General features: G+C 38.9%; 1 protein-coding gene across 12 annotated transcripts in view; it reads left to right on the top strand.

Annotated features, from left to right (window-relative positions):
* The window catches only part of ANKS1B (ankyrin repeat and sterile alpha motif domain containing 1B), a 1,280,047-nt gene that overhangs the window by 852,018 nt on the left and 400,746 nt on the right, over positions 1-27,283 (top strand). For 6 of the 12 annotated variants that reach the window (XM_054442265.2, XM_054442272.2, XM_054442264.1 and 3 more), the window contains exon 15: positions 4,492-4,598. In XM_054442265.2, coding sequence (XP_054298240.1) covers positions 4,492-4,598 — 107 coding nt within the window. Of the gene's footprint in view, positions 1-4,094; positions 4,599-27,283 lie in introns of those variants that run through there. The other 6 variants (XM_054442268.2, XM_054442271.1, XM_054442267.1 and 3 more) reach the window with 3 other exon arrangements.

Below are 27,283 nucleotides of genomic sequence, written 5' to 3'. Positions count from 1 at the left end.
TGGCCTGCCCCTTTCAATGAGATCCCAGGCCGCTTGGTTGGGATTTGAGGAGAAGGAGAGCCCTTTCTCTTGGACACATCCATCCAAAGTGGAGCATTTATGGAGATGAGTTGCAGGAAAGGAGGGGCCAGAGGGAGCCATGGCTCAAGTGCTACAGAATCTCAGAATCTCTGTTTTTACCAAGTTTTAGTGTCTGTCCTTGGAATAAACATTTTTACATTATATGCTCTTAGGACACTTTGCAAAGACTTTGATGGTTGGTTTTTGTTGGCATTGTTTTTGGTTTCTGATTGTGTAGGGTTTTTTGATTGTTTGTTTATAATTTTCAACAGTTAAGTTTTTTGACTGGGGCTTGGACCTGTGGAGCTCCTCACACTGCCATTATGGGGGTAAAACCCCTAGAATTATTATTTTTTAAAAGACTGTGACAAAGAAAATTCCTGTTTTCACCACATACTCTAAGCTTCAGTTTCCCTATGGTAAATCAGGATAATAATTCACACCACGCTGCCTAGGATATGGTAGACCGGAATAATGGTCAGTTTCTTCTTTCCCTCCTCTTGTCTCACTTTTGGAACTTAAAGACATTCTAGTTGAATAAAGGTTCCTGCCTAATTAGTGTGTTGTTATGCTTTAAGAATTTTAAGACTCCATTAAAGTATTTTAGGTAAAGAGAGTAATATATTTAAACACTATTACAGAGTGACCTTCAGACCTGAACCAAGATTATTTTAGAGATTTGACTCATGAGAAAATACTTTAACAAAACCACAAACAAACAACATGACTCAGGGTCTTTTTTTTTCCTTCTTCCCTCTCTTTTATACCTTCCTCACCCCATCCTCTCCCAGCTCACTTCCGCCATATATTATAACATTTTGTCAACATGTAAAAATTATTGAATAAAAATTGAAGGATTGAATACCTAAAAGAATAAAATTCGGGCAGTCTATATAAATTTTGTAAAGCAGTTCATAACCAGTATTATCTCTGAGTTGTGTTCTTATATAGCAGTCTGAACCTTGAAATAATCCCCACCACAAATATGCTCTCTTTTGTAATATATAATTTTATTTATTTTTATTGCTCTAGGGGGTACAAGTGCAGATTTGTTACATGGATATATCCATAGTGGTGAGGTCTGGGCTTTTAGTGTACCCACCACCCAAATAGTGTACACTGTACCCATTATGTAATCTCCCATCCCTCACTCTTCTCCCACCCTCCCCCTTTCTGAGTCTCCAGTGTCTATTAGTCCACTCTGTATGTTTTGTGCACACACACATTTTTTCTTCCCTCTCCCTCTTTCCCTCTCTCTCTGTTAAGAAATGAGAATCTCAAGAAAGGCATTTCCAATATCATTTATTCATTTAGTTACTCAGGCATTTATTTAACAAAGTTTATTTAATAAGCAGGATGTGTATCGTGCTCTGCCAGGTACTTGGCCCCTGGTTTGCATTTTAAGAGATGAAACAGGTTTAAAGAGCTGGCCAATCCGTATGTGCCTTGCCAAGCCAAAGTGTCATTGTCATGTTTGCTCAATTTCCATGTAGTATATTCAACTATTTATAATTTAAAATGACCAGGTGAAGCACTGGCTGTGATCCTAGGAGAAGCTATAATTGAGACTTTTCTTTTCTTCCACCTTGTAACAGCTTTAGAGCTGACCAGGGACAAATAGCATCTTGTTTTTAGCTTCTCCTACAGGTAATGTTGAGCAACTAGAATCTATTAAAATTGATGCATAAACTACTACAAACTCTTTGATCTTATTAAAAGATCCAGGACCAATCAGCAACAAAATATAATCAAGTATGATGCAGTCCACCAAGGGCTGCTTATTCAAAAAGTGGATGAGGATGATGAGCTAAAAGACAGACATGAAAAAATCTGTTTAAAAAACAAGTTATCTTATTTTAAATAAATAATTTAGAGACTTGGGATAGAGTTAAAACTTTTTTTGATTTGAAAATAGAAGAATTTTTTGTACTTTGGATCATGAAATTACATTATTTTGTTTAGCAGGTATGTACTGAATCTTTACTATGTGCAATATTAGCAAAGCATATTGCCTGCTTTCAAGAAATAAGTCAGACACGAACAACTGAAATTGAAGGCAGAAAATATCTGTTACAATAGAGGGTCTAAAAATGCCATTTAAGACAGAGAAGAAAGAGATTTATTCCTGGTAGAGAAGATTAGGAGAGGTTTCATAATGGAAATAGCATCTGATTCAAAGCCAACAAATGGACAGAAATGTGGGGACATAATAAAACCAACCAAAGCACATTATGGGCTGCCTTTAGAGACCAGCAAGTAATCCTGCCTGTCTGGAGCAGTGGAAAAGTGGAAATAAAGTTAGATGAACTGCAGTCAATCATGAAGACCCCAAAATGTCATCAGAGGAGTTGGGAGTTGATTTTGAAGACAACAGAAAACCACAGAAGGGTTTTGAGACAGGGAGTATTAATCAAAACTGTGTCTTAAAGGGATTATTCTGACGCCATGCATAAAATTGATTTTTTAAATATTAGAGGTAGAAAGATCAATATAGAAGTCGTTGTTCCACTAGGCTAGGTGGGCCTGAACTATGAGAACAAAATCAATGTAGGTGGCCGTTCTGTAAACTTAAAACAGGAAATAGAATCAAGGGAATGGATCACACTAGGAAGAGGGATGATAGAATTTGGGGACTGATTTCAGTAGTGAAAGAGGAGTAGAAGATGTTTTGAGGTTTAATGTCTGTGTGCCAGGAAAGTTGACAATGCCCTTAAAAAGAGAAAAGAAACAGAGAAAGATGAGGCTTGAGGAAAAAAGAAAAGCGATGTTTCATTTATTCAATAAATTTGTATTAGGCACTTACTATGTGCCAGGCAGCTGCTCTGGGGGGATGAGAGAGTTATCTTTAAATTTTAAAGCTCTTTATGTGGAAGAGGCACTGTTCTCAATCTGTGCTTCTCCGAAGGCAGAGCTGGAGCAGTGAGTAGAAGCAAGGTAGGAAGTGAAATATCTTTCTAATAAATTGAGGCTTCGTGAGAAGTAGTAAGAACTCTGTTACAGGCAGTATTCAAGTAGAAGTTGGAAGATATTCCTCTAGGAACATTTTAGCCAGGGATGCCTACGTTAGGAAAAAGGTTAGACTAACCTTTCTGCAAGTTCTCTCCCAATCTTAAGAGTCTATTTCTTCTGATGATCTAGTCCTGTGGGTTCTATTCTTAGTCCCTGGTTTCTCCCAATTATTAAATAAATTACTCAGTCTATCTGCCATTCAGTAAAACTCACACATTTACATCTGTTATTCTTGAATTATTTTGGGTTAGGGCTCATCTTCTTCATTTAAAAAAAAATCTATCCAGTTAATGTTACCTTTATAGCTAATTTAGAGTGGTAACCCTGGTAGATTGGGTTATAAATATCAGAGGGGAAAAAAGGATTTCTTGTGCCTAATAATACTTTTGTTTGGAAGAAACCATGCAAACAAGAAATAAATTATCTTGACTTCAAGATTGCGATGCAGTTTCTGTATTTTGCAGTATTTCAAAAAAGAAAAAAATATATATCTCGGAGAGGCTTATTTTGCTATAGCATGGTAAAGAAACAATAATTATTCTCCAAACACTGCAAAGCTTCAGATCAGAAACATTTATCTGTGCTGCATTTAAAAAGGAAGAAGAAAAGACAGGAAAGAAAGGAAAAGGAGAAAGGGAACCTGTCGTGAGCTCTGTTATAAGCTATAGTTCAAGCTTCGCATTTCCTGGTGTCTTTTGAAACGTAAAATTCCACAACAAATAGCTCTGTAACGTATAACCAGTATGAAGATTCAATTCAGATTTAAGCACTTTGGTTTGCTTTTGAATCTTGCTATTTTCTGCATTTGTTTTGACTGCTCTCATCATTCAAGATTGACGCTTGGATGGGTGTGTAGGAGGAAGCAGCAGCAGCAGGCTTACAGCTTGCAGACAAAAAAAATCTGCCTTATCTGATGGCTATTATTGAAAATGCGAGGTGTAGCCTGGGCTGGGTAATGAAGGGGAGCGAGCGAGGGGGAGCAAGGAGCATGGAGCTGCATACTGATGAGTGTAGGAGTACTTGATAAAAAAGAATTCTGGCTGCCGGCCGTGCATTGCTCATTGTGGAGTACTCCAACAATCACATAGAACGCAGACCAGCCCAAGCTGACAGCTTGATATGCCTTCTTCTGCTGCCTGGTTTTGGGGGCTGTATGACGTACTGGTCGGTAGTAAAGATTAATATGTAAGAAATGTGGAGCTAGGATCAAGTCATACTCCACAGCCTGCCTGGCAAACTATGTTTTACTTCTGACTTTGCTCTCTCGCTGAGAACATTAATCTGTCAAGCTGGCGGGCTCCTTTGATAGCAACTTTCCCAGGGGCATGATGTGGCAATGCCACCTCTCAGCCCAGGACTACCGCTATTACCCCGTGGACGGCTACTCCCTGCTTAAACGCTTCCCTCTTCATCCTCTTACAGGACCCAGATGCCCTGTCCAAACAGTGGGACAATGGTTGGAAAGCATTGGGCTACCTCAGTACGAGAACCACCTGATGGCTAATGGATTTGACAATGTGCAGTTTATGGTAAGAAGCTCTCTGTGTCCACGGAGCTGCCTTTTGTCTGTCTTTGCTTCATATGTGTCTTACATGGCTCAGAGGCAGCCTGATTTGCACCAAAACTGGTCAGATTTATATATGTAACTGCATTGGAAAATTGGATGCCCTTAGGATTGAACTTGCTGTGTACATATAGACTCTTGCTAAAAAATGAGATCTGTATGTATCCGTATACATATGTGTTATATGAATGAACCAGTGAGAATGCTATTTATAGGCAGTGAAAGAAGATTAATATTGATATTTTCTCTGTCATTCTTTGTATGGTTTTTTAAATAAATTTGTAATCTTAGATATGTCGGATTATATCACTCTTCAGCTAATTCTTGATTCTTATATTATTTCACTTGAGCATCAGCATTTAGTGGTTAATGAGACAATTTGTTGTGTTTATGGTGTGAAGATCATTTCTTTTCCTGATAATTGTTCAATAAGCAGTTTAAATCATGTGGACAACCTTCAGTTCATTAGCAAACTGCTTCAGATGGTCAATTATGGAGAGCGTTTACTTCCACATGCTGATTGAAGAGCGATGAAGTATTGTTTATTACTATAGGTGGAAAATAAACACTTTGGTCATTTAGCTGTCAATAATTAGAAAGAAAGGTTGGTGGACTAAGTATAGTCATGTACTTCTGAATTCTGGTCTACATGCAGTCTAAACCTGGCATGTGCTAACTTTCCACCGTTTTGCATATAGGTGAGGAAGGAGGATGGGGAACTGTGCAAACCAACAATTCAGCTTTCTAATCATTCCCATACCTCCCCCAGTGCTCATCAGTTCCCCTTGTTAAGCTACGTCACAGCTCTATTACCTTTCCTTGCTTTTAAGTACTCATCACACATATCACTGATCCCTAAATTTAGAGAGACCTACATAACACAGGCATGTAACACACAAATAACTTGTGGAAATAAGTAATAGCCCTGCCTAAATACAGTAATAGGGTTGACACCTGCAGCTTACTAGTACCAGAAATGATAACGCAATAGTGAGAGCTGATTAGATTTTTTAATTTCTATCTTAGATTATTTTTCTCTGAGGTTGACTTGACTATTACAGATTTGAAGATTATTAACATTATTCAACTTCTGCTCCTTCTCCAAAAGTATGTATGCCCAAGAGTTTTTAAAAATAAAAAAGACATAAATATAGTAAGATATATGAGCTCTAAGTAATTGTATGCACAGAATGCTTTATGAGTGATTTGTTGGTTTTTTTATACTGATATATGCAGCTACTGTTATTTTTCTTGTGTTTATCAAGTACTATCACTGGTTATATAGACAAGATATTTGGGTATTGAAATGGAAAAAAGTGAAAGTTCTTCAATTGCTATGAAAGTCTTAGAACACTGGGCAGATTTAGGACAGACTTAGGACACTAAACAGATGGCATTAAGAATTAGAAGAACTATCAAACAGAATTGAAGTCTTTTTATTATCATTTATGTTTACTGTACATTTCAATATCTTAATTATTTCTCCCTATGTCTACTTGAAATAAGGGTTTCTCATTCCCAACCCTGAAACCCTTGTCCAAATTTATTCTGGTCCCATGAGAAGTTAGGTCTTTGGATTTCCTGGATCATTTGGCCACGCTGAAAGACTTTAATTCAGCTTATTTTTCCTCTGAATGTTAAACACTTATGAGCAAATATAATACCTTTTTGAAAGCCTCAAACTGAAAGGTTAATCAAACAGGTTTCAAATAAGCATTCAAAGAGAGACCGTAAAAATTATTCATGAATGAATCATGTATAAGCACTTCAAAATTTATATGGAAGGCAAAATCCTGGATATATGTGATGTAACCAAGGTCTAATCATAGATTATATTCTTTGCTTGTTTAATTCAAAGTATTTGGTATAATTTTCTAGAAAATAAGAAAATATTATTAATTTAGATGGGCCAATCAAATACTTTCTTCATGAGACAGAATTATATTTTAAAAAAACTTTGAATTGCCATTTAGAGGAGTTAATTAATTATGAAAATGAAGCAAATCATGAAGTGGTATAATCAATTAGTGCTTTACATGCTGTTATACACAATTTATTTGCTACTAGTATCATAAGCGATTAATTTCTACCTTTATAAAAATTATTGATCTATATAATCTAATTTATGTAATTGCAAACTTTGTTAAATACATGAATATGATTGGCTTGCTGTAAGAAACATATTTCTTTAATGTGGTGAAAAATCTGTTAGACTTGCTTAGTCTCCACTCAGTATCATATTCTAGCTTTTGTTTTTCTTGAAGCACATTCTAACCTGCATTTATTCCTCCTGTTGCCTAAGCAACAAGCACCACACTCCTATTAACTATGATGTAGTGCAGGTCTTATTAGCGTTTTTGAACAAGACAGTAGAAATCAAAAGGGTATAATTAATGTTGGTTGAAACATCATAGTGCATTCATGCATAGATGTACTTTATTTAGAAAATATTTTCAGGAGTTAATTTTTTATCCAATCAAGAATCCACTAATGAATGTGAATTTAAAGTGTCCATATAAGTAACTTAAAGTATTTATTGAAAGCTTTAAAAATTATTTGCCAAATTTATTCTACATACATACTCTCACACATAAATGTAATACGTGGATGATTTATCTCCATGGCTATGATTATCTTTAATAAGGACTATTTTCACCAATGTCTAGATATGGTTAGAAAAGAAAGACCCCAATTGTTTTTTGTTTTTTGGTATTTTTTTTTTTTTGAGAGGGAGTCTCACTTTGTTACCCAGGCTGGAATGCAGTGGTGTGATCTCAGCCCCCTGCAGCCTCCATCTTTCCAGTTCAAGCGATTCTCCTGCTTCAGCCTCCCAAGTAGCTGGGATTACAGGTGTGCACCACCACACCTGGCTAATTTTTGTAATTTTAGTAGAGACAGGGTTTCTAGTCTCTAGACTAGACCAGCCTGGTCTAGAACTCCTGATCTTAAATGATCCGCCTGCCTTGGCCTCCCAAAGTGCTGGGATTACAGGCATGAGCCACCACACCTGGCCCCCCAATTGTTTTTAAATATTTGTCAATTATTGCTCCTCCTTCAGGCTGATATTTATCCTTGATTTTACTGATGTGTGATTTTTTTCCCTGTATCTTAAAGACAAAATTTCAAACAACTTTTCCTTTGTGTATTTCATTTTGGTTTTCATTTTGGTTTGTAGAATAGTTGTGCACACAGTTTAGATCCTTCTGTGCCCTTAAAAATGTAAAATAAATAGAAATTTGTACAATCAATGAATAGTTTCAGAAGTACATCAGGTCACCTAAGACTTTAGGAGAGTCACATCTATGTTAAAACCAGAAGCCCCTTCACAACAGAATCTTTTGTCTGAAAATCTGCCCAGATCCCACCTTACCTGTTTATCCCCTCAGAAGTCAAATATCATCACCTCCCTTCTGCTTGGCAAAGCCTACCTGATACTCACTAACCTCTGGGAATGCCGCCATGCCCTCTGACATTTCACTCACTTCCCCTGAGTTTGCAACATAGAGAATGTGTCTAAGTTTTGACATTTTTTTTCACCAAGGAGTTTAGGTATGAAGTGATTACTATACAAAATGTGCATGCTTATTTATTTCCTTGTTATATTTGTCTCTACCATCATATTTATTTTTCAGTCTAATGACTGCTTCCTAAATTTTAAGTGCCAAAGAATCTATTCTTATCTTAATAACTTTGCTCATCTGTATTCTCTACCCGCTCCTCCTGGACAGACATTTCCTTTCCTTCCCTGCTGTCTTTTATCCTCAAAGGTATAACTCAATTCCTGCCTAGTTTAGGTAGCTTTCTTTAATGGCTGCAGTACAGAACAGCCTCTTTTCTCCTGAACTCACACAGTGGTTACATTTGACATGAAAAAAATACATTTGGCATGCCCTTATTCTCTCTCTAGAATTAGGAGTTAAGTTTTCACTTGTATGTATCTTGTCTCCCCAATTAGACTGGAAGCTTCTCAAGTCCAAGTTCTGTGTATTCAGTTTCCTTGCTTTCCTCACAAGTCCCAGCATAATACTGTGCACGTAGAAATCAGCCTGTAAAAACTGAAAGCACAACAGATTGTTGTAGGTGGACCTCCAGTCTCATTTTTAAACTGGAAGCCTTATTTTGCCAATGGGAACATGGACCATTAGTACCCTTCACTCATTCATGCAACAAACACTCCTTAGGTATCATTTCTGTGCCAGAGACAGTGTTAAGTACTAGGGATGTAACAGTGAATAAGACATGACCCTTACCCTCAAGGGGAGTACAGTATTTCCCTCAGACCTATATTATTTGCATGCACATCACACATACACACGTTTCTTCATGCACACATGGGTGCACACACACTACACCACAGGGATCTTGCCCCTCATTCTTCACATAATCACCATCGCTCAACATATGTATTTATTAGCAATTGGTTTGTCAGCAACAAATTACAGTAGATAATAGAAGAGGTAAAATCTATCATAGCTTGAAATAAAGGAAGATGAAGATGCTGATGATATCAAAACACTGGCAATGTTATGGTAGATTCATAGTCTGAAGACTGTATTAAGAAGTTTATATTACTTGGAGGAGGACTGACCCATAACCTCACCATGATAACTAGCTGACAGTTATATTTATAAACTAATCAAAATGGGGGAAGAATGAAATTATTACCAACTCATTTTTTAAAGCACCTCCTGCATTTCTAACAATTGCCATCTAGATTGACTTGGAATGCTTTGGCCCTTATTAAAATGTTCAAAATGCAGCCTTTACAGAATAAGAAATAACAATAATATTGATAGCCCTACATGAATTGGCATTTTTGTACACTTGGGTGGATAGTATTCATAAAGGACTTGCTGAAGGTTAAAGTGAGTAGTGCCTATTAGACACTGAAGTGGAACCACAGAACTCTTGGAGTCATCCATTTCAACAAAACATTTGCGCATGATAGAGCTCATATGTATTTAATTAAAACTTTTTTCCCATTGCTGTGGTGCATTTTACACGTTAATGGACTTACATCTCTTTTCCACTTTTACATAACTTTTCTATAATGAAAACATCATTTGCAGTTGGCCTGAAAAAATGACCTTTTAAGTATCTTAGTAGCATATTGTGATCCAAATAAGAAGTTAAACTTGTGAAGTAGAAAAATTAATTGTCCTTAAAAGGTGAGATTAGTCACCCCCCCACCCCGTGATAATTTCTTGTTCCAATATTGGTTAGGAAAATTTTGTGAACTTACTGAGATTTAAAGATACAAGAGAAAAATACCTGCCAAATTTCCTATACCTTCTTATTTCTCAAACAGTCTAGGCTCAGAGTTGGGTGGGTGGCCTTATGTCGAAAGTACAGCTATAGTTTTCTAAAATAATTTAGGCCAATAGTTACAAACCTACTTTTGAAAGAAAAAAAAAATAACCTTTTCAACTGCCGGCATTTAAATATCTGTTGGTATCTAAAAGTCAAAGCCAAGCAGGAGTTACTGTTTATCTGGACAACAGCTTAATTACAAATATAATAGGCACAGCCTTACAGTGGTGTGAGACAGAACCAAAGTAAGACTTCTCGTTTCCACTATCTTGTTTCTCTATGATTCAGTTTAGTCATCTGTAAAATCAATCTAATGATGGGTCTAGAAGAAATGTTCTTTTCAATTGTTATTTAATATTTTGAGCTCTTTAAAGAGGCCAGTACAATATTGGTGCTGGCAGAGCTACTAATTGTTCTTGTATATCCCATTAGCCTTGCACAAATACTGATTGCTTGTGCAGCAGAAAGTCAGAAATGAGGGCATGTGCAGGGATGACCATCTTAGAAGAATGGCTTTCAGAAAAAAAATTAAAAAATAGCCATGATTCAAATCTTGTGTTAAAAAGGAACCTTTTCCTCCTTCTGGAAGTTACTCTGATTAAATTTTTAAGCATTAAAATATGCTGCCCCATTTTCTAATAATGCAGTGTATAATATAACTCCCATTACTAACTAATGCTCACATGAATAGGCCTTTAATTTAGTCGTGCAGCATATTTGCATAATTTGATCTCCAGTATTACTTCAAATGACCAGGTATTTGAGATGAGAAATTTACCTCATGAATCAGAAAAGTTACCAAAGCTGCTGAATTACAGCCTAATTTTAAGAAATCCAACCACAGTCATATTTCTACTCTTCTTTAAAAAGACAAATCTCTCAAACAAGCGTTCAGTGGCAGTGACCTCCATTTTCTCACTTCCAACCACTTCCTTAACCCTATAATCCAGCTTGTTTCTCAACTTTTCTGCTGAAATTGCTCTTTTAAGTCAGCTCTGATCTGCTTCTTACCAGTTCCCTGCCCCCTGCTTGTTTTTCCACTTTTCTTCTCTTAGCTCTCTTTACAATATCTGATTTTCACTATCCACTCCTCCTTGTTATTTACTCCCCGTTTGTGTTCCATGACAGTATACTCCCCTTTGCAATCACCCCTGTTCTTCTACTTCTCCTCATGCCTCCAAATAAGGGTGGTGCTCTACGCCTTTTCATCCCTTAGGGAGATCCCTGGTTCTAATAGATCCGTATCTATTCTCCATGTTTCACCTCTTTCTACCTGGTTCCCAATGCTGTCCAGCTACTCAATAGATATTTCCAAATGCAAAGAGCATTTAGCACAGACCTGGCATAGAATAAATGCCCAGTAAATGTTAACTGTCCTACAGCCAGAGTGATCTTTCTAGAGCACACATTTGCTTTAGCACTACTCTGCTTAAAATCCTTCAAAGGTTCTCAGTTACCTATGGGAGAGATTATAGGGCATTTCTAAAATCCTTAATATGGTTTTCATATTTAGGATCCTTAATGACCTTGCCCAAACTGATTTTCCTGCCTTATCTTTCACCACTTCCTCTTTTTGCAATAGAGAACTGCATATTTTTCTTTCATTGCCTGGCTTTGCACATGCTACTGTCTCTGCCAAGAATGATCTTCCTTTCCCTCTTAACTCCTTTTTATCCTTTAGCTCTAAGCGTACTTGTCACTTTTTTTTAGCTCTCAGTTCTTTTCTCAACCTCCAAGTATGGGTTAGGAACTCTCCTTCTATAGTACCCTTTTGAAAAACTTATCTTACAGGGGTACATTACCTCTTTACTTGTCCATCTATCCCCACTACTTCTGCCATATATAAACACTAGAACAGGGGCCAGCAAACTTTTTCTGTAAAGGGCCAGATGGTAAATATTTTAGGCTTTGCAAGCCACATGGTCTCTGTTGCAACTACACAACTCAGCTATTGTAGCATGAAAGCAGCCATAGCCAGTACATAGATGAATGGGCGTGGGCATGTTCCAATAAAACTTTATTTACAAAAACAGGCGGATCTGGCCAATGGGCCATAGCTTGCTGACCCTACTTTCAATTTCGAGCTCCTCGTGAGTTAGATGTATGCTTTTATCCCCTGTATCTCCAGGCACAGCCCATAGTTTACACATGTAGATATAGGAAATGTTTAATGAGAGGAAGAAGAAAGCAGATACCGAGGAAGGATAGGAAGAAAAGAAAGAAAGCAGGAGAAAGGGAGTGAGGAGATCAGGCAGTTGGCTACAAGAAGGGTTTCTGAAGGCCTGTTTAGTTTAAAGAGAACCCAGCCAATAGCTGAGGCTGTTCAGAGCACGATCCAGCCTTCAGGAGTCTGACGAGAGCTAGGGAGGGTGTTTTTGCTTTAACCAAACCAACTGGAGTATATTTTCAGCAAGGAATTGCACAGGCACAGGAACTAGAAAAACACAGCTGCAAAGGAAGCCTGTTGTTCCCTCTGTTTGGAATTCCTTTTTCTTCCTTCTTCACCTAATTGTGTATCATTGTTCATGAATCAGCTTAAGCATCACTTCCCCCAGGAAGTATTCCCCAACACTATCCTGCCGTCTGGCTGGCGTAACTGTCCCTTCTCTTTGCACCCACGGTGCTCTGTTCTTAGCCCTATGCTAGTCCTTATTCTATTGCATCACAGTTCTTTTATCTATTCAGATGTCTGCTTCCCCATCCCCCTAACAGAAAGTAAATTCCTTAGAGGCAGAGATTGGGTCTTGTTCATCTTTCTAGTCCTAAAGCCTACCACAGGGCTTGGCATATAGTAGCTTCTTAATAAATATTGATCAAATGGAATTTTTAAGTTCTATATAGTTCCATACAAATTATCCCATATACTTATCACCATATACTGTATTAGTAATCCATAATTCTATATAGTTTCGTATGATTCTATATAGTTCCATACATTCTATAAAATTCCATATAAATTATCCCATGCTAAATATTAGTATACCCATAATTCTATATAGTTCCATATAAATTATCCCATATAATTCTCACCAATACCGTCAATATTAGTATACTCACAATTAGAAATAAAAAGGATGAAACTCAACAAGGTTAAAAAAATTGCCAGCAGAGCCTAGATTTCAAAACCAAACCTCTTGTAACCTAAAAGTCCCTGCTCAATTGAGTAAAAGGACAGAATTTCACTACTTCTCCCTTCACTTATTCAGCAATTGTTTCTTGAGCCACTGCTATACTGCAAGCACTAAACAAGATACTAGCCCTGCCCTCAAAGCATTCCGTTTGTCATACTTCTGGTCCTTTGAGGGACTTTATCTTACCTCTTAGCTTCTCACTTGCTTGCTCTGCTTCTCGAGGATGTCTGCTTTAACCAGACCAGAATGCTCACTGCCAAATAAATATACGCCTTCACTTTTGTTTACAATTTCCCTCCTACCTAACATAGCTTATGTCCTCACGATTGCTAATCACGGAAGACCTACCTCAAGGTCCTAGGTGCTCCCCTTGCTCCAGGGAGCCTTCTGCTACTGACCTGGAACTTGCTCACCTCTCCAGCCTTATCTTTCACCGCTCTTAAGCTCTGGCCATGTTGGATTACTTACAGTTCTACAACAGTGCCACACCTGCTCAGATATCCGTGCCTTTGCATGCACTGCCCCATATAAACACTGTTTTCTGCCCAGAACTCTTGCTTCTTGCACTCTTACTTCAAAGGCCTGGCTTAGAAGTCCCTGCTGAGGAGCCTTAAACAAGCCTTTGGTAATGCTCAACTGTCCTTCACTGTCCTCCCATGGCACCCTGTACATACTTCTCTTGGAGCAGGCTTATTACACGGGACTGAAGTATCTGCTTCTTTTCCAAACTTCTTCCCCTGAAACAAAGAACGGTGCCCTGTTCAGTGTTAGTTTCCCAGTTACTAGCACATAGTAGGTCTTCATATCAGTTTGCTATGGCTGCCACAACAAAGAACCACAAACTAGGTGGCTGAAACAAGAGAAATTTATTGTCTCACAGTTCTGGAGGCCAGAAGTCTGAGACCAAAGTGCCAGCAGGGTTGGTTCCTCTGAGGGCTATAAGGGAAGGAGCCATTCTGGACCTATCTCCTTGGTCACCTTCTCCTTGTGTTTCAAATCTCTTCCTCTGTGCATGTCAAATATGCACCAGTCATATTTGATTAGGGCCCACCCTAATGACCTCATTTTAACTTGATTACATCTGTAAAGACCCTATCTCCAAATAAGGCCACATCCTACCATATCTACTAGGGTGTGTATCTATATCCACATATCTACTAGGGGCTAGAACTCCAACATATAAATTTGGGGTGACACAATTCAACTCATAACAGTTCTCAATAAATGTGTGTATATGTGTAGCCTTTGTTCATTATCCCTCACATTGCCAAGCACAGTCCATAATGATCATTCAATAAACAGTTATTTAATTGAATTAAACTCAGTCTATGTGAGGTTTACATAAGATTCCGGATGCCTGAAGGATCTCTTTCATCAATGATGAATTCAATCTTTCTAATAACTTAGAGGTTTTCATAGATGGGTAATCATATACAGATACATATTAAATAACTGCTATTTAATATGAGAACTGGCAACACCAGAACCAGGAACTTGTCACCTTTCTAGCCCTACACTCTTTCCGTTTTATTTTGCAGCCTCTTCTGGTACCTAAATAAATCACGCTTACAAGAAATATTTATTTGGGTTCCATCCTTACACTTGATAACTACCTGATAGAAGCACTCCAGGGAAATTGATGATTAGGCAAGTAATGCTTTATAGAAAGAAAAAAATATAGCCAATTTAATAATATAACTATTGTTTATCAAGAACTTGTTATATGATTATCACATACATTATCTTTACCCCCTCACAAATGTTACACAGTATGTAGTATTATTCCAGTTTTACAAGGGCAAAACTTAGTTATAGAAAGACTAAATATATGGTCCAAAGCACTCAAGATTTAAACCCAGGTCAATCTGAGTCCATAGGGAAAAGTTTTCAATAAGAGATACTGGGGCAACATATCTGAGTGAGCTGAGAAAGATCTGAGCCCTGGACAAACAAAAGTAGCATAAGCATTCCTTGATCTTGGGTGGATGATGATTCAGAGCAGTAGCAACAAGAGAGGTGAGAGAGAAGAAAAAAATGGCCTCATACAGATATTAGCCAGTCTAGACTAAGGAAACTTTCTCACCGTACACAGGGTTGTAAAAATACAGATGAATTTACAGGTCAAGTTTGTTCTCAGACCATGAGATCTTCTGAGTGGCAGTCATTTCATTCATGCAGGAGACACCACATCAAACAGTAGCAGTGATCATGGAAGACACGATCTGTCTTTCAGTTTAATTTTTTTCTGTGGTGTAATGAGCTGTCATAATAAAAGGCTATAGATTTTTATCCACAAGAAGACTCAGGCTACAAAGACACAGAAACAACACCTTACAGGTCATTGCATGCATCTCCCTGACTTCATTTCAGACAACCTAGGCTAGTCTGTGTGAATCAAGTGCATCGTAGGCATTGAGAACTATCCATTCATTTGAGAGTGTATGATCTAACGTAGTACTGAAGAGCAAGAGCCCTTGCAACTCTACTTATGAATTACAGAGGTGAGAAAAATAAAATGGATAATTAATATAGGCCTCTGAATATCAGGTCACTGATTTCTGCCCCTTGAGTCCATAGAATTAGATTTCACATTGTTATACTTTTACCTTCTCTTAGAGGGAGCAAAGATAATTAGAATTCATATTGAAAGAATTATGGAACATCTTGAGTTTATAAGCTGATGTCTGGTTTCATGCCTGGCAAAGAGAATTAGGCTTGTCCTTCCAAAGTTTTAAGGGAGATCTTGAAATTTGAGGCCTAGAAACAAATGTATCTCAAGTTTATTTGAAAGAAGTTATATTACACATTTCTTTTTTCAGAAAGGTGTAATCCTGTAGAGATAGAGCTGAACATTTGGCATTCATCAGGCCTGTATAACAATATGACTCATCCAGTTATCTGTTAGCCTAAGACAAGTAAACAGGAATATTCAGGCTGGCAAACATCCAGAAATCCCTCACTGTTTCAAAAGGAAGCAAGCAAAAGATCATCCACAACAAATCAATCATTTAAGAACTGCTGAATAAATAGCAGTGAGGTTCTTGTTGCAGGGAGTGGGGTAAAGGGTATGTTATATAGTTAAAAATGCAATCCATTGACTTCCTGGTAATTAATTATAATATAGTGGAAAGAAGAACACTATATCAAATTCTTATTGTACTTTATAGTTTTTTAAACTCTTACACATGTATTATCTCAATTATCTTGGAGGCAGAAGAAATAGATTCTATTTTTAGTTCTTGCATAATGCTGTGATATTAGGGAAGCCTTCTTCTCTACCCTCTCTGAGCAAACTCAGATATAACCTGATGTTTTTTTCAAAACCTTCCTCAATTCTTATTCTGCTCTAGACACTATCCATTTACTCTTCTTCCCTTCATAACCAAGCCTCCCAAAATAATGCCAACACTTGCTGGCTTGCTCTTCAGAAAAATACAGTCAGGCCTTAATACCATCAGCCTCTGTCATCATCCTGAAATTATTTATAAATGGCAACCAATAAATTCTCAATTGCCAAAGACAATATACTTTTACTAGTCCCTATTTACCTGATCTTTCTCTGGCCTTTGATTCTGACCACTTTTTTTTTTATGACAACTCTTTTTGTCCTTGACTTCTAACCTTGTCTCTGTTATCTCCTCCTACCTTTTCAGTCTTCCTTGTAGCCCTCCCTGCTTCTGCCTGTACCCTCAGGCTTAGCCCTTGAGTCTCTTCTCTTCTCACTCTGCACTTTCACCTTAGGTTACTTCACCGATACTCAACAGAAGCAAAGTTTTCTACCTCCTATATATTCTACTGACCCCTCAAACTCAAAGTGTTTGGAAGCTTGCTCCATGGGAAAGTTATCAGTTAGGTAGAATGCTACCAAAAGCTTGCTCCATGGGAAAAGCTTGCTCCATGGGAAAGTTATCAGTTAGGTAGAATGCTGATGAGAGATCAAATGAGAATCAACCCAAATGCCTATCAATGATAGACTGGAAAAAGAAAATGTGGTATGTATAGTCCATAGAATACTATGCAGCCATGAAAAGGTACAATAGCATGTTCTCTGCAGGGACGTGGATTGAGCTGGAAGCCAATATCCTCAGCAAACTAACACAGGAACAGAAAACCAAACACTGTCCGTTCTCACTTATAAATGGGAGCTGAATGATAAGAACACATGGACACATGGTGGGGAACAACACACACTGGGGCCTATCAGGGGTGGGGGTTGGGGGAGGGAGAGCATCAGGAAGAATAGTTAAGGTATGCTGGGCTTAATACCTGGGTGATTGGTTGATCTGTGCAGCAAACCACCAAGACATACATTTACCTATGTAACAAACCTGCACATCCTATACATATACCCTGGAACTTAAAATAAAAGTTGAAGGTGAAAAAAAAAAAAAGAAATTAGACTAGAGAAGTAGCCACTGGATTTGGCAACACAGAGGCCCCTGGAGAACTTAACAAGAGCACATTCTGTGAAATAAGAGCCATGGAAGCCATATTGCATTGGATAGAAGAAGTAGTAGGCAACTGTCAAAAGAAGTTTTTCTGATAATGGGAGTACAGAAATACACTAATAGCTAAAGGGTGACTTGTGGGGCAAAGGGAAGAATTTTTTAAAACAGGAGAGACTGGAGTCATGTTTGGCTACTGAAAGGAATGATCAGGTAGAAAAAGAGGTATTGATATTGGAAAAGAAAGAAGGATCGAAAGAATAAAGATGAGAGAGGTTGGGATCCAGAGCCAAGTGGAGAGTTGGTTGCTAATGGGGACATTCCTGTGATAACAAGAGGGAAGACAGAGAGAGTGGGTACCATCATGACTGGTATATGAGGCATTGAGAATATGGAAATATGTTTCTTCTGATGGTTTCTGTCTTCTAGTGAATAATGCTGTAAGGATGTAGAAGATATAAGGATAGAGAAGACATTAAAAAGTTGTTTCATAGAGTGGGAAGGAGAGTTTACTAGGAGAATGGAGTAGGATTACAGGGCCATGCTTAAGGCTCATTTGATATTTGTAATCATTAGATTCAGCACGGAAAAGACAGTCATGCTCCACAGGAATTAGAAAGACAATTGCACTTTAAGGCACAGACTTGCTTCCATGGTTCTTTACCTACTTGGTGTGAGATCGTGGGCCAGTCCCTCAACCTTCATGAACATCTGTTTTCCGTGTGCAAATTGAGACAGTAGACCTAGTTCACAAGGTTTTATTAAGAATTAGATTAAGGCCAGCTCTGTGCTTTCAGTAGGCAATGAATCATGATGGTGACAAGAGTGCCTGTTCCATGTAGCTGGCAAACAATGTTAGAATTACTGATTAGCCAGTGAAATGGAGAAATTGGCACAGGGCTTCATTGCTCTTACCCTCGTAATATATTGGATACAAGGAAAAAGCTTACATGAATTATTCCAGGAATACTGAAATATCCATAAACCACCTAGCTCAGCGACCTTAAATCAAATAACTTTAAAGGATGTTGGAAAGTTAGGCACCTTAATTTACTGTTACTCACCACAGACTGATTAGTTGACTACATGGACACTCAAAGAACTGAGCCATTCAGGTGAAGTGGCCAGGAAGTAGTGCAGGTTGTTCGCAGAGTACTGTGGGACTTCCATGGACTACATTGCACTTAGCACTTTCCCTAGGAAACATGCTCAAAGACACCCACTTATTACAAAATGTTCCCTTAACTATCAGTGATAACATTGTGATGATTTTTATGAGACTATTTGAATCCTCGAGAGTCTAGTAGCTTTGTCCTCGAGGGTAACTAACCTAAACTTGCATTCAGACTGTGAAGTATATTAACAAATATGCCACAGCATTTTAAAATGTAAATCTATGTGTTTCAAATCTGCTTCTTTTATCCTTTAGCTTGTGTTGACAGTCTAAAGTAGAAAGTAGATAAGGCTTTGTTAAGGAGTTCTCAGGAGAATCCTTTTGAATGGATTCCCAGGAGGGTTATCCATTCATTCCTAAGGGAACACCTATTGAGTACCTATATACTCATCTAACTGTGCTAAATGTGGTAGAAACTACAAAGAGGCATAGTACAGCATCTGCTTAAAGATCCAACAGTCTACTCAGGGAGCTAAGACTAGCATACTTAACAGCAAATAGCAAATCACACTGAAATGTTAATAAAAGCCAACAATGTGTTTTCACAATATAAAATGTAACTATTGAAGAAAGTAATGTTAGAAATCTATAACTGGCTGGGCACAGTGGCTCACACCTGTAATCCCAGCAGTTTGGAAGGCTGAATCAGAAGCATTGCCTGAGACCAGGAGTTGAAGACCAGTCTGAGCAACACAGTGAGACTCCTATCTTGAAAGAAAGAAAGAAAGAGAGAGAGAGAGAAGAGAAGAGAAGAGAAGAGAAGGGAAGGGAGGAAGGAAGAAAGGAAAGAAAGGAAGGAAAGGAAAGAAAGGAGGAAAGAAAGAAGGAAGGGAAAGAGAAAGGGAAGGGAAAGGGAAAGGGAAGGGAGGAGGGAGGGAGGAAGGAAAGGAGGGAGGGAGGGAAGGGAGAGAAAGAGAGAGAGAGAAGGAGGGAGGGAAGGGAGAGAAAGAGAGGAGAGAAGGGGAGAAGGAGAGAGAGAGAAAGAGAAGAAAGAAGGAAGGAAGGAAAGAGAAAGAAAAAAGAAAGAAAGAGAAGGAAGGAAGGAAAGAGAAGGAAGGAAGGAAAGAAAAAGAAAGAAAGAAGGAAAGAAAAAGAAAGAAAGAAAGAAAGATTGATTAGCTGGGCATGGTGGCCTATAGTCCCAGCTGCTTGAGAGGCTGAGGCGTAAGGATTGCTTAAGCTCAAGAGTTCAAGGCTTCAGAGAACTATGAGCACATCGCTGCATTCTAGCCTGGCAAACTGAGTGAGACTCTGTTTCAGAAAAATAGAGAGAGAGAGAGGTTGAGGGAGGGAGGGAGGGAGGGAGAGAAAAAAAAGAAAAAAAAGACAGAGAAAGAAAAAGAAAGAAAGGGAGAAAGGAAGAGAGAAAGAAAGAAGAAAGCAAGCTGATTATGATGGAGATGGAAGAGATAGCTATGAGCTGGAGTGATGGGGAAATCTCTGGAGGAAGTGGGCTTGAGTGGATTTATGTAAGCAGTAAAGAACAGGGTGAAGGACATAACACTGAATGGAACAATGAACAAAGATGGTGAGATGTCAAAATGCATGTAGTGTTTGAAGAGCAAAAGAGCTACGGATCTAGTGACAACCCTAGGAGTCATGTAATGCCTCTTTGAGTGGAAGTGTTACCTATCTCCTGAAACTGTGCTTCAGATACTATACATGCACCATATGGGAAGACAGCTTAATGACCCATCACTGTGCCCAGATAGGCTCAGCCAGATGACAGCACACACGTGCACATCACACAGACAGCAAAGGCGGGTGAGCATGGAAACAGCTGTCTGAGACTAATTAACCATCTATTCCAGATAATGCTGAAGAAAATGAAGTTATTTGTGTTACATTAGGTATCTCTCCAAACAAGCCCATCTTCCTGAGGGCTAGTACATTTTCTGAAAAGCAACAGCAAATCTGTTTTCAATAGTTTCATATCATCTGGAATATCCTCCTATCCTCCAAAATGATTTATTCACCTGTTAGAGCTTCTGCTTCTTAAAAGATATTCTGTGTTCTCAGTTGCAATAGCTAAAGCAATAATCCTGACTTTCACCTTGGAATAATGACCACTGCCAAGAAAACCCATCAACCTTCTCATCAATAAAACTCAGTTTGTCTGAAATGTTCCAAGAATTCAAACAAAGAAACATTTGCTTAGTTTCCACTTTCATATGCCAGATGTTATGCTGGGGCTTCTAAATACAAACATTGATCATAGTAATGATGCTAATAATAATAATAATAAACACATTTGCTTACATTTCAGGCACCAGTGTTCTAAGTGTTTTACATATATTAACAATTTTAATTATTTTCAAATGATAATATACTCTGTCCCTCCTCTCACAAAGCTCACAGCACTGTAACTGATTGGAATTAAAATGGAGTGACTCAGGCAAGGCTCCACAGAAGAGGTCAGGTTTACACTAGCTCTTGATAGATTAGAAAAATTGGCAAGCTGAAAGGGCTGAGTGATAGGAACAGCTTTCAGGCAAGCGGAACAGCATATAATTAGTATGGAAGCACAGAAAAAGCATGGCACACTGCGGGTATTTAGTAATTGAGCCCAGTTAGTGGGCAGGGGAAGAAATGAAAAGAGGAAATACATAACACCATTTAAAAAAAAAATGAAAAGAGGAAATACATAAAACCAAGGAGGTTTTTACGAAACAGGGGCCAGGCAATGCAAAAGTCCATTTTTATTCTGCTCCAACTCAGATCTCCACAGCCCTCTCTGTGTAACTGAGAATGGATAGGTTTGTTTATTTCTGTCTTTTGATGTGTGTGAATCTCTGCTTTCCTTCCCCTCCACACCCTCAGCCCTGTTTAGTTTGAAGTACTTTGAGGAAAGGACGTTGCAGTTCTCCTCTCTCTTACCCGTGCAGAACCTCCCAGTGAGCAATCAATGTCAGTTGACTGACTGGGTAATCATTGGCCCCTGGTTGTAGGTGATTATATGTGCTGCCTGACAAGGCCTAGCGTCCAGGGATGGTAATTACATTGGCATCAGTGGTGACTTCTGGTGTCAGAGATCCTGTTAGAAAGCGTTTTATTGATACTAATTCAGAAGACAGTTCTGGAGCACAGAGAAAACAGTGCACTTTAGAAGCTGTAATCAGAGCTTCCCATTTCAATAGCAGTCTTTGGAGCTGAAGTCTAGATGCTAAAAATTAAGGCTTCTCTGCTTCCTGTTACCCCACAACCAAGACAATGACAGCACTAAATAGGGTCTTCTCTTGTGTCCTTGAAAGCACTCTTGGAAACGAGAATGAGGAAGGAGCTTAGCAAGTGAATGAGTAGATGCCTGTGACTGGTTAGCTGTTTGATTGATAACCTCACCTTCTTCCAAAACAGGTGGTCTACATAGACACGGGAACAATGATACCAAAGACAACTTAACTACACTGTAGCAAGGAGAGTAAAATTGACAGAAAGGAGCACACTTTAAAAAAAATGAAATAATACATATATAATTTTCAAGCATTCAAACAAATATACAAATAAAACTTTAATACAAACCATTTCCTGCATTCTTCTCCCTGTTCCCAGCCCCACTGTCCAAAAGCAAATACTTTCAATATTTCTGTGCTTAGTCCTTCTGGTGTTTATCTCCATGTAACATGCAAATGCCCTTAATTTTGCCTTTGTCAACTTTAGATATTATTTACTGACATTCTGATGTGAGAGATGAGGATTTACATTGTCAATACTCTCATCTCTTCTCTCTCCTAATTCCTCTACCCACACTACAGTTGCAAACTGAATCTTAGCCCACAAACTCAAGTGCGACAAAATATCATTTTTTTGTGTGCGTGTTTCAAGTCAACTTAGTTTTTACTCCATGGCAGAGCCAGCATGAAATTCCATTGCTATCTGGATTGCCTTCTCCTGTTGTCACCCCATAATACTACAGACCCTAGTGCTGCCAGGCACACAGGGAAATCTGTACTGTATGGTGGTCCCTGCTGAAGTCCTCAGCATCCAAGCTTGCATTGGGACCTTAAAGTATTTCTCTGCTTCCATGCCAACTCGTGGGGTGTGGGAAGCTGTATCAAGGATGAAAACCCCATACCTGGGTCCTGAGAGGCAGGGCACCCGTGATAATGATGGTTACACCCATTTGCACAGTTACTGGGAACATTAGAGTTATCCTAGAACTTACCTTTTTTAATCTTGTTTAATCTTTAACCTTGTTTAATCTTTCCTGTCATCTCTGATTACTTTTCCTTCATCTTGCATTTCCTATCTTTACTTTATCCTTAAGATTTTCATAGTCTTCATCATACTATCTGTTTTTCTGATCTACATCTTTCCTGGGACCCATCTCCTTAGTCTTCCTGTCCGAAGCTGGACCTGTTCTCTGAGACTGCCACACATTCATCATTTTGGGACTCTCTTCATTGCAGTCGTCTATTGAATCCACTGTTTCTTGGATGCTTTTCTCCCTGTGTCATTTTTCATATTGCCAGAGCACACATTCAAATAACTGTTTATAAAAGAAACAGCTGAGAAATACATGAGAGATTAATTTCTAACACTTTGTGAATCTAAAAATGCCCATATTCTGCCCCTGTGGTTGATTAATAGCGTGGCTTAGTTTGTCATTCAAGGCTGGATGTAATTTTTCTGAGTATGGAAGACAATGCTCCCTTGTCTTACAGTGTTTGATGTGTTTGATGAGGAGTCTGACGTTGTTTCTTTTATCGGTGACCTTTCTCCCTCTCTGGAAGTTTCAGGATCTTCTCTTTATCCTCAGTGTCCTGATGTGTCACTAAGATGTGACTGAGTGGGTGTCTTTTTCATCCTGTTCCACACTTGTTAGGCACTTTAAATATAAAGGTACATTTTGGGAAATTCCCTTCTATTATTTCTTTGATCATTTCTATCTATCTCTTCGTTTCAGTTGCCTTTTTTGTGAAATCTTCCTAGCCAGGTGTTGGATTTCTTCCATCATTCCTCCATGTCTTTTATCCTTGTGCTCACATTTACCAACTCTTTGTATTTTCATCTTACACTCTAGGAGATTGCTTTCAATGTTTGAATAGATTTTTAAAATTTTGGCAATAATATTTTCAATTTCTCAAGGCTCTTTTTCTCTATTCCTTTTTTGGCACCCTTTTCTTTTTCCTCTGATGTATTGTTTTGAACCTGTTAGAAACACCAGTTAGAGGTTAGTTATTTTTATATTGAGATTATTGGAATTGTCTTTTGAGTTAGTTTTTCTGCTGTGCATTATTTCCCATTTGATCTTTGCCGGTCGTGCTAAAAGCTATCCTCTAATGACTGTAGTTTGTGATTTTCTGTTCATATTTCAGGAAGAGGCAATGGAAAAGCAAACTGGAAATTCTGTGTGTATTTTTTTTTTTAATTCCCAGGCTTTGTGTTGTGGTGAGCAGGATGTCCCTATAATGATCAGGGTGTCCCAGACACCACTGTACTAGTTGCTCCAGCTCTCCCCAGAAAGGCTTTTTAAAATGTCTTTAGAGAGTTAGCCTTACTTCCTTTTTGACCTGAGAATGGAGGGTAAATGCCTGGTGTGTGTGTGTGTGTGTGTGTGTGTGTGTGTGTGTGTGTGTGTGTGAGAGAGAGAGAGAGAGAGAGAGAGAGAGAGAGAGAGAAAGGGATAGAGACAGAGAGAAACAGAGAGAGAAAGAGAGATTGGGGTGGGGATATGTGTGTTACAGGCAGGTGGGCATCTGTTCGATACACAGACCTTTAAATTCATCCTCATTTTCTACCCACTTCTCTATCTCCTCCTCCATCCCATCTCCATTCTCTCAGACTGAAACTTCCGAGGTTCTGATGGGCAACTTGGGCTCTTTTTTTGATTCAGGACCCTCTGCAAACACACTAGCCCAAAGCTACCTCTGCCCCACTGCATCGTCTTTCCACGCTCTTTCTGACTTCTGGAAATTTATTGAAAACTCCCAGATCCATATAGCTTTTCTCCAATTACCCTCATTATTGTGAGATCATGAATTCTTTTTCTAGCTTTTTTTACTGGGATCTAAGAGGAGAAAAAAGATAAACCAATGGGCTCAGTACACATCTTGAAATAGAAGTACAGTAACACGTTCCTTCTTTATTCATTAGATGATACCAAGTGAGGAAAAGAATAGTTGTCTATAAAAAGCAGTAGTAATATCATCAAGCCACAGTTCCAGATATTTCTTCCCTAGAGGGTAGCACAGTGGGATGATTAAGAAGGTAGATTCTGCCTAGATTCAAATTCCAGCCCTGACACTTACGAGGTATATTACCTTAAGAAAATTACTTAATGTCTCTGTGCTTCAGTTTCCACATGTGGAAACCGTCACGGTGACAACATGCTAATTCCATCGGGTTGAGATGAGGTTTATATGATTCCATTCATGTCAGACACTTGGAACAACAAGTTCAGGCGCTAGTTATCATCGTTGTTGTTATTGTCCCAATTTCAGGAAAAGGGGGCATGAAGTAGAGCCTCTGCAGTAACTTGACATCTTCTGAGATTGCAAGGAGACAGCCTGGAGTAAATAGGCTTATGGGCATCTCTAGTTGGGCCACAACTTCTTAGCTTTTCTTGCCTTGGACTTCTGAAGGAAGTGATGACACAGACATTCAGTCAAAAAATATTCGTGGACCATTATAAACATGATTGCGGGTTTAGAACATAATTTCTGCAGCAACCCCTTTCACTGAAGAGAGAGAAAAGAAATGAGAAGTTATGATGCCAACAATATTGTGGCTGTAAAGGAGAGAGAATGAGTCAACACCACAGGCTTCTTGAAAAGCACAGGCAGGGAGGTTATTTAAAAGGAAAGGATGGTTCTTCTTATTTTTTATGAAGGGGTTAAGACTAAATATTGTCATGGTACTATGTACTTAGGGACGTATTCACATGATGCTGGCTGGGCGTGGTGGCTCACGCCTGTAATCCCAGCATTTTGGGAGGCCGAGGCAGGCGGATCACCTGAGGTCAGGAGTTTGAGACCAGCCTGGCCAACATGGTGAAACCCTGTCTCTACTAAAAATACAAAAAATTAGCTGGGCGTGGTGGCATGTTCCTGTAATCCCAGCTACTTTGGAGGCTGAGGCGGAAGAATTGCTTGAACCTGGGAGGCAGAGGTTGCAGTGAGCTGAGATCGCACCACTGCACTCCAGACTGGGTGACAGAGCAATACTCTGTCTCAAAAAAAAAAGAAAGAAAGAAAAAGAAGAAAAATAAAAAAAAACCATGTTGCCATATACTTAAGAGATATGGAAAATTGAAATAAATACAAAAATCAAATATATGACAACGCACAGTTTTCAATGAATTTTAAGTTTCCAGCTCCAAGACCCATTTGAAGTACTATCCCTCAACCTCATACAATGGTTAAAAGAAAAACTGCTACCTTACCTACTATATGAGTGGCCACTTTATGTGCTTTATTTAAACTTGATCCTCATAACAACTTTTTGAGGTGGATATTAATAACACTATATTAATAGACAAGCAAAGAGAAGACTAAGGCTCAGAGAAGATAAGTAACACTTGGCTGATAAGTAAGGACAATAGTTAATTTACAAGCCCAGGTCTGTTAATATTACTTTTGTTTTTCATGTAAGTATATTATTGTTAAACTCTCAAGCCCCCCTTTTTTTGGCTACTATGTTTGTTGACTTTCACTACTCACCTTCAATATAAAGTCACCTATTCCCAGTTTTATACCTAACGTAATCCCTCAATCAACCACTGTATATAGGATTCTTCATTACTTTTTTTGGGGGGGGAGGGGACAGGGTCTCGCTATGTTGCCTAAGCTGGTCTCAAACTCCTGGGCTCAAGCAGTCCTCTCATCTCAGCCTCCCAAAGTTCTGGAATTACAGGTGTGAGCCACTTCGCCCGGCCCAGGATTCTCTATTACTTTTTATAACTCTTTCCTATTTCTTCCTCCTAGCTGATTTTTCTGATCAAAGTGATCCCCGCTTGCCAATGCACCTTCCTCTCGAGCCTCGTGGTCCTTTCTTCTCAGGGCTTCTCACCTGGCTTCTTTCTCCCCACCTTTCTACAGCCTCCAGAGAGGCCCACATTTCACCTCCTCCTCCCAGCCCCAACACTAGTTGCAGTTCAGCATTTTTGCTTCCCACCAACATTTTCTGTTGCCATGGAAACCATGAGGCGGTGCTGGAAGGAGGGGGAGTCTTGGAGGCAGTCACTGCTGGCCTGGGGGTGGGAAGGAGTTGGTAGGCAGCTGGGGGAGGGGAGGAGCAGAAGAAGAGAGGCTAGAAAACAGAGCATCAGACACCAACCAGAGACTGATGGAGAAAGGGACTTCTCAACTCCCTCCGAGGGATCAGGAGAGGCAGGGGGAGAGCAGCCCGGCACCCGGCTGGCTTAGCAGCTGCATCTTTCTGATGGCTGAACAGAAGGAGGCTGAGTAGGCGGCCCCCTGTGGTGACGGAGCCTGGTTCCCAGGCTGCTTGTAATCTGTCCTTAATTTGCCACAGAGGAAGTTAACTTTATGTAGCTAAGAAAAAGAAAGGCTCAGGGGAGCCATCATCCCAGAAAATAAATATGTTCCCATTATAAATGAAGTTACAGGATAATTTACAGTCTCAGAAGATG

This window comes from Pongo pygmaeus, chromosome 10, assembly GCF_028885625.2.
Source record: "Pongo pygmaeus isolate AG05252 chromosome 10, NHGRI_mPonPyg2-v2.0_pri, whole genome shotgun sequence".
Classification (NCBI taxonomy): Eukaryota; Metazoa; Chordata; class Mammalia; order Primates; family Hominidae; genus Pongo; species Pongo pygmaeus.
Note: the sequence above shows the minus strand (reverse complement) of the source record. Positions and strands in the feature narration are given on the sequence as shown.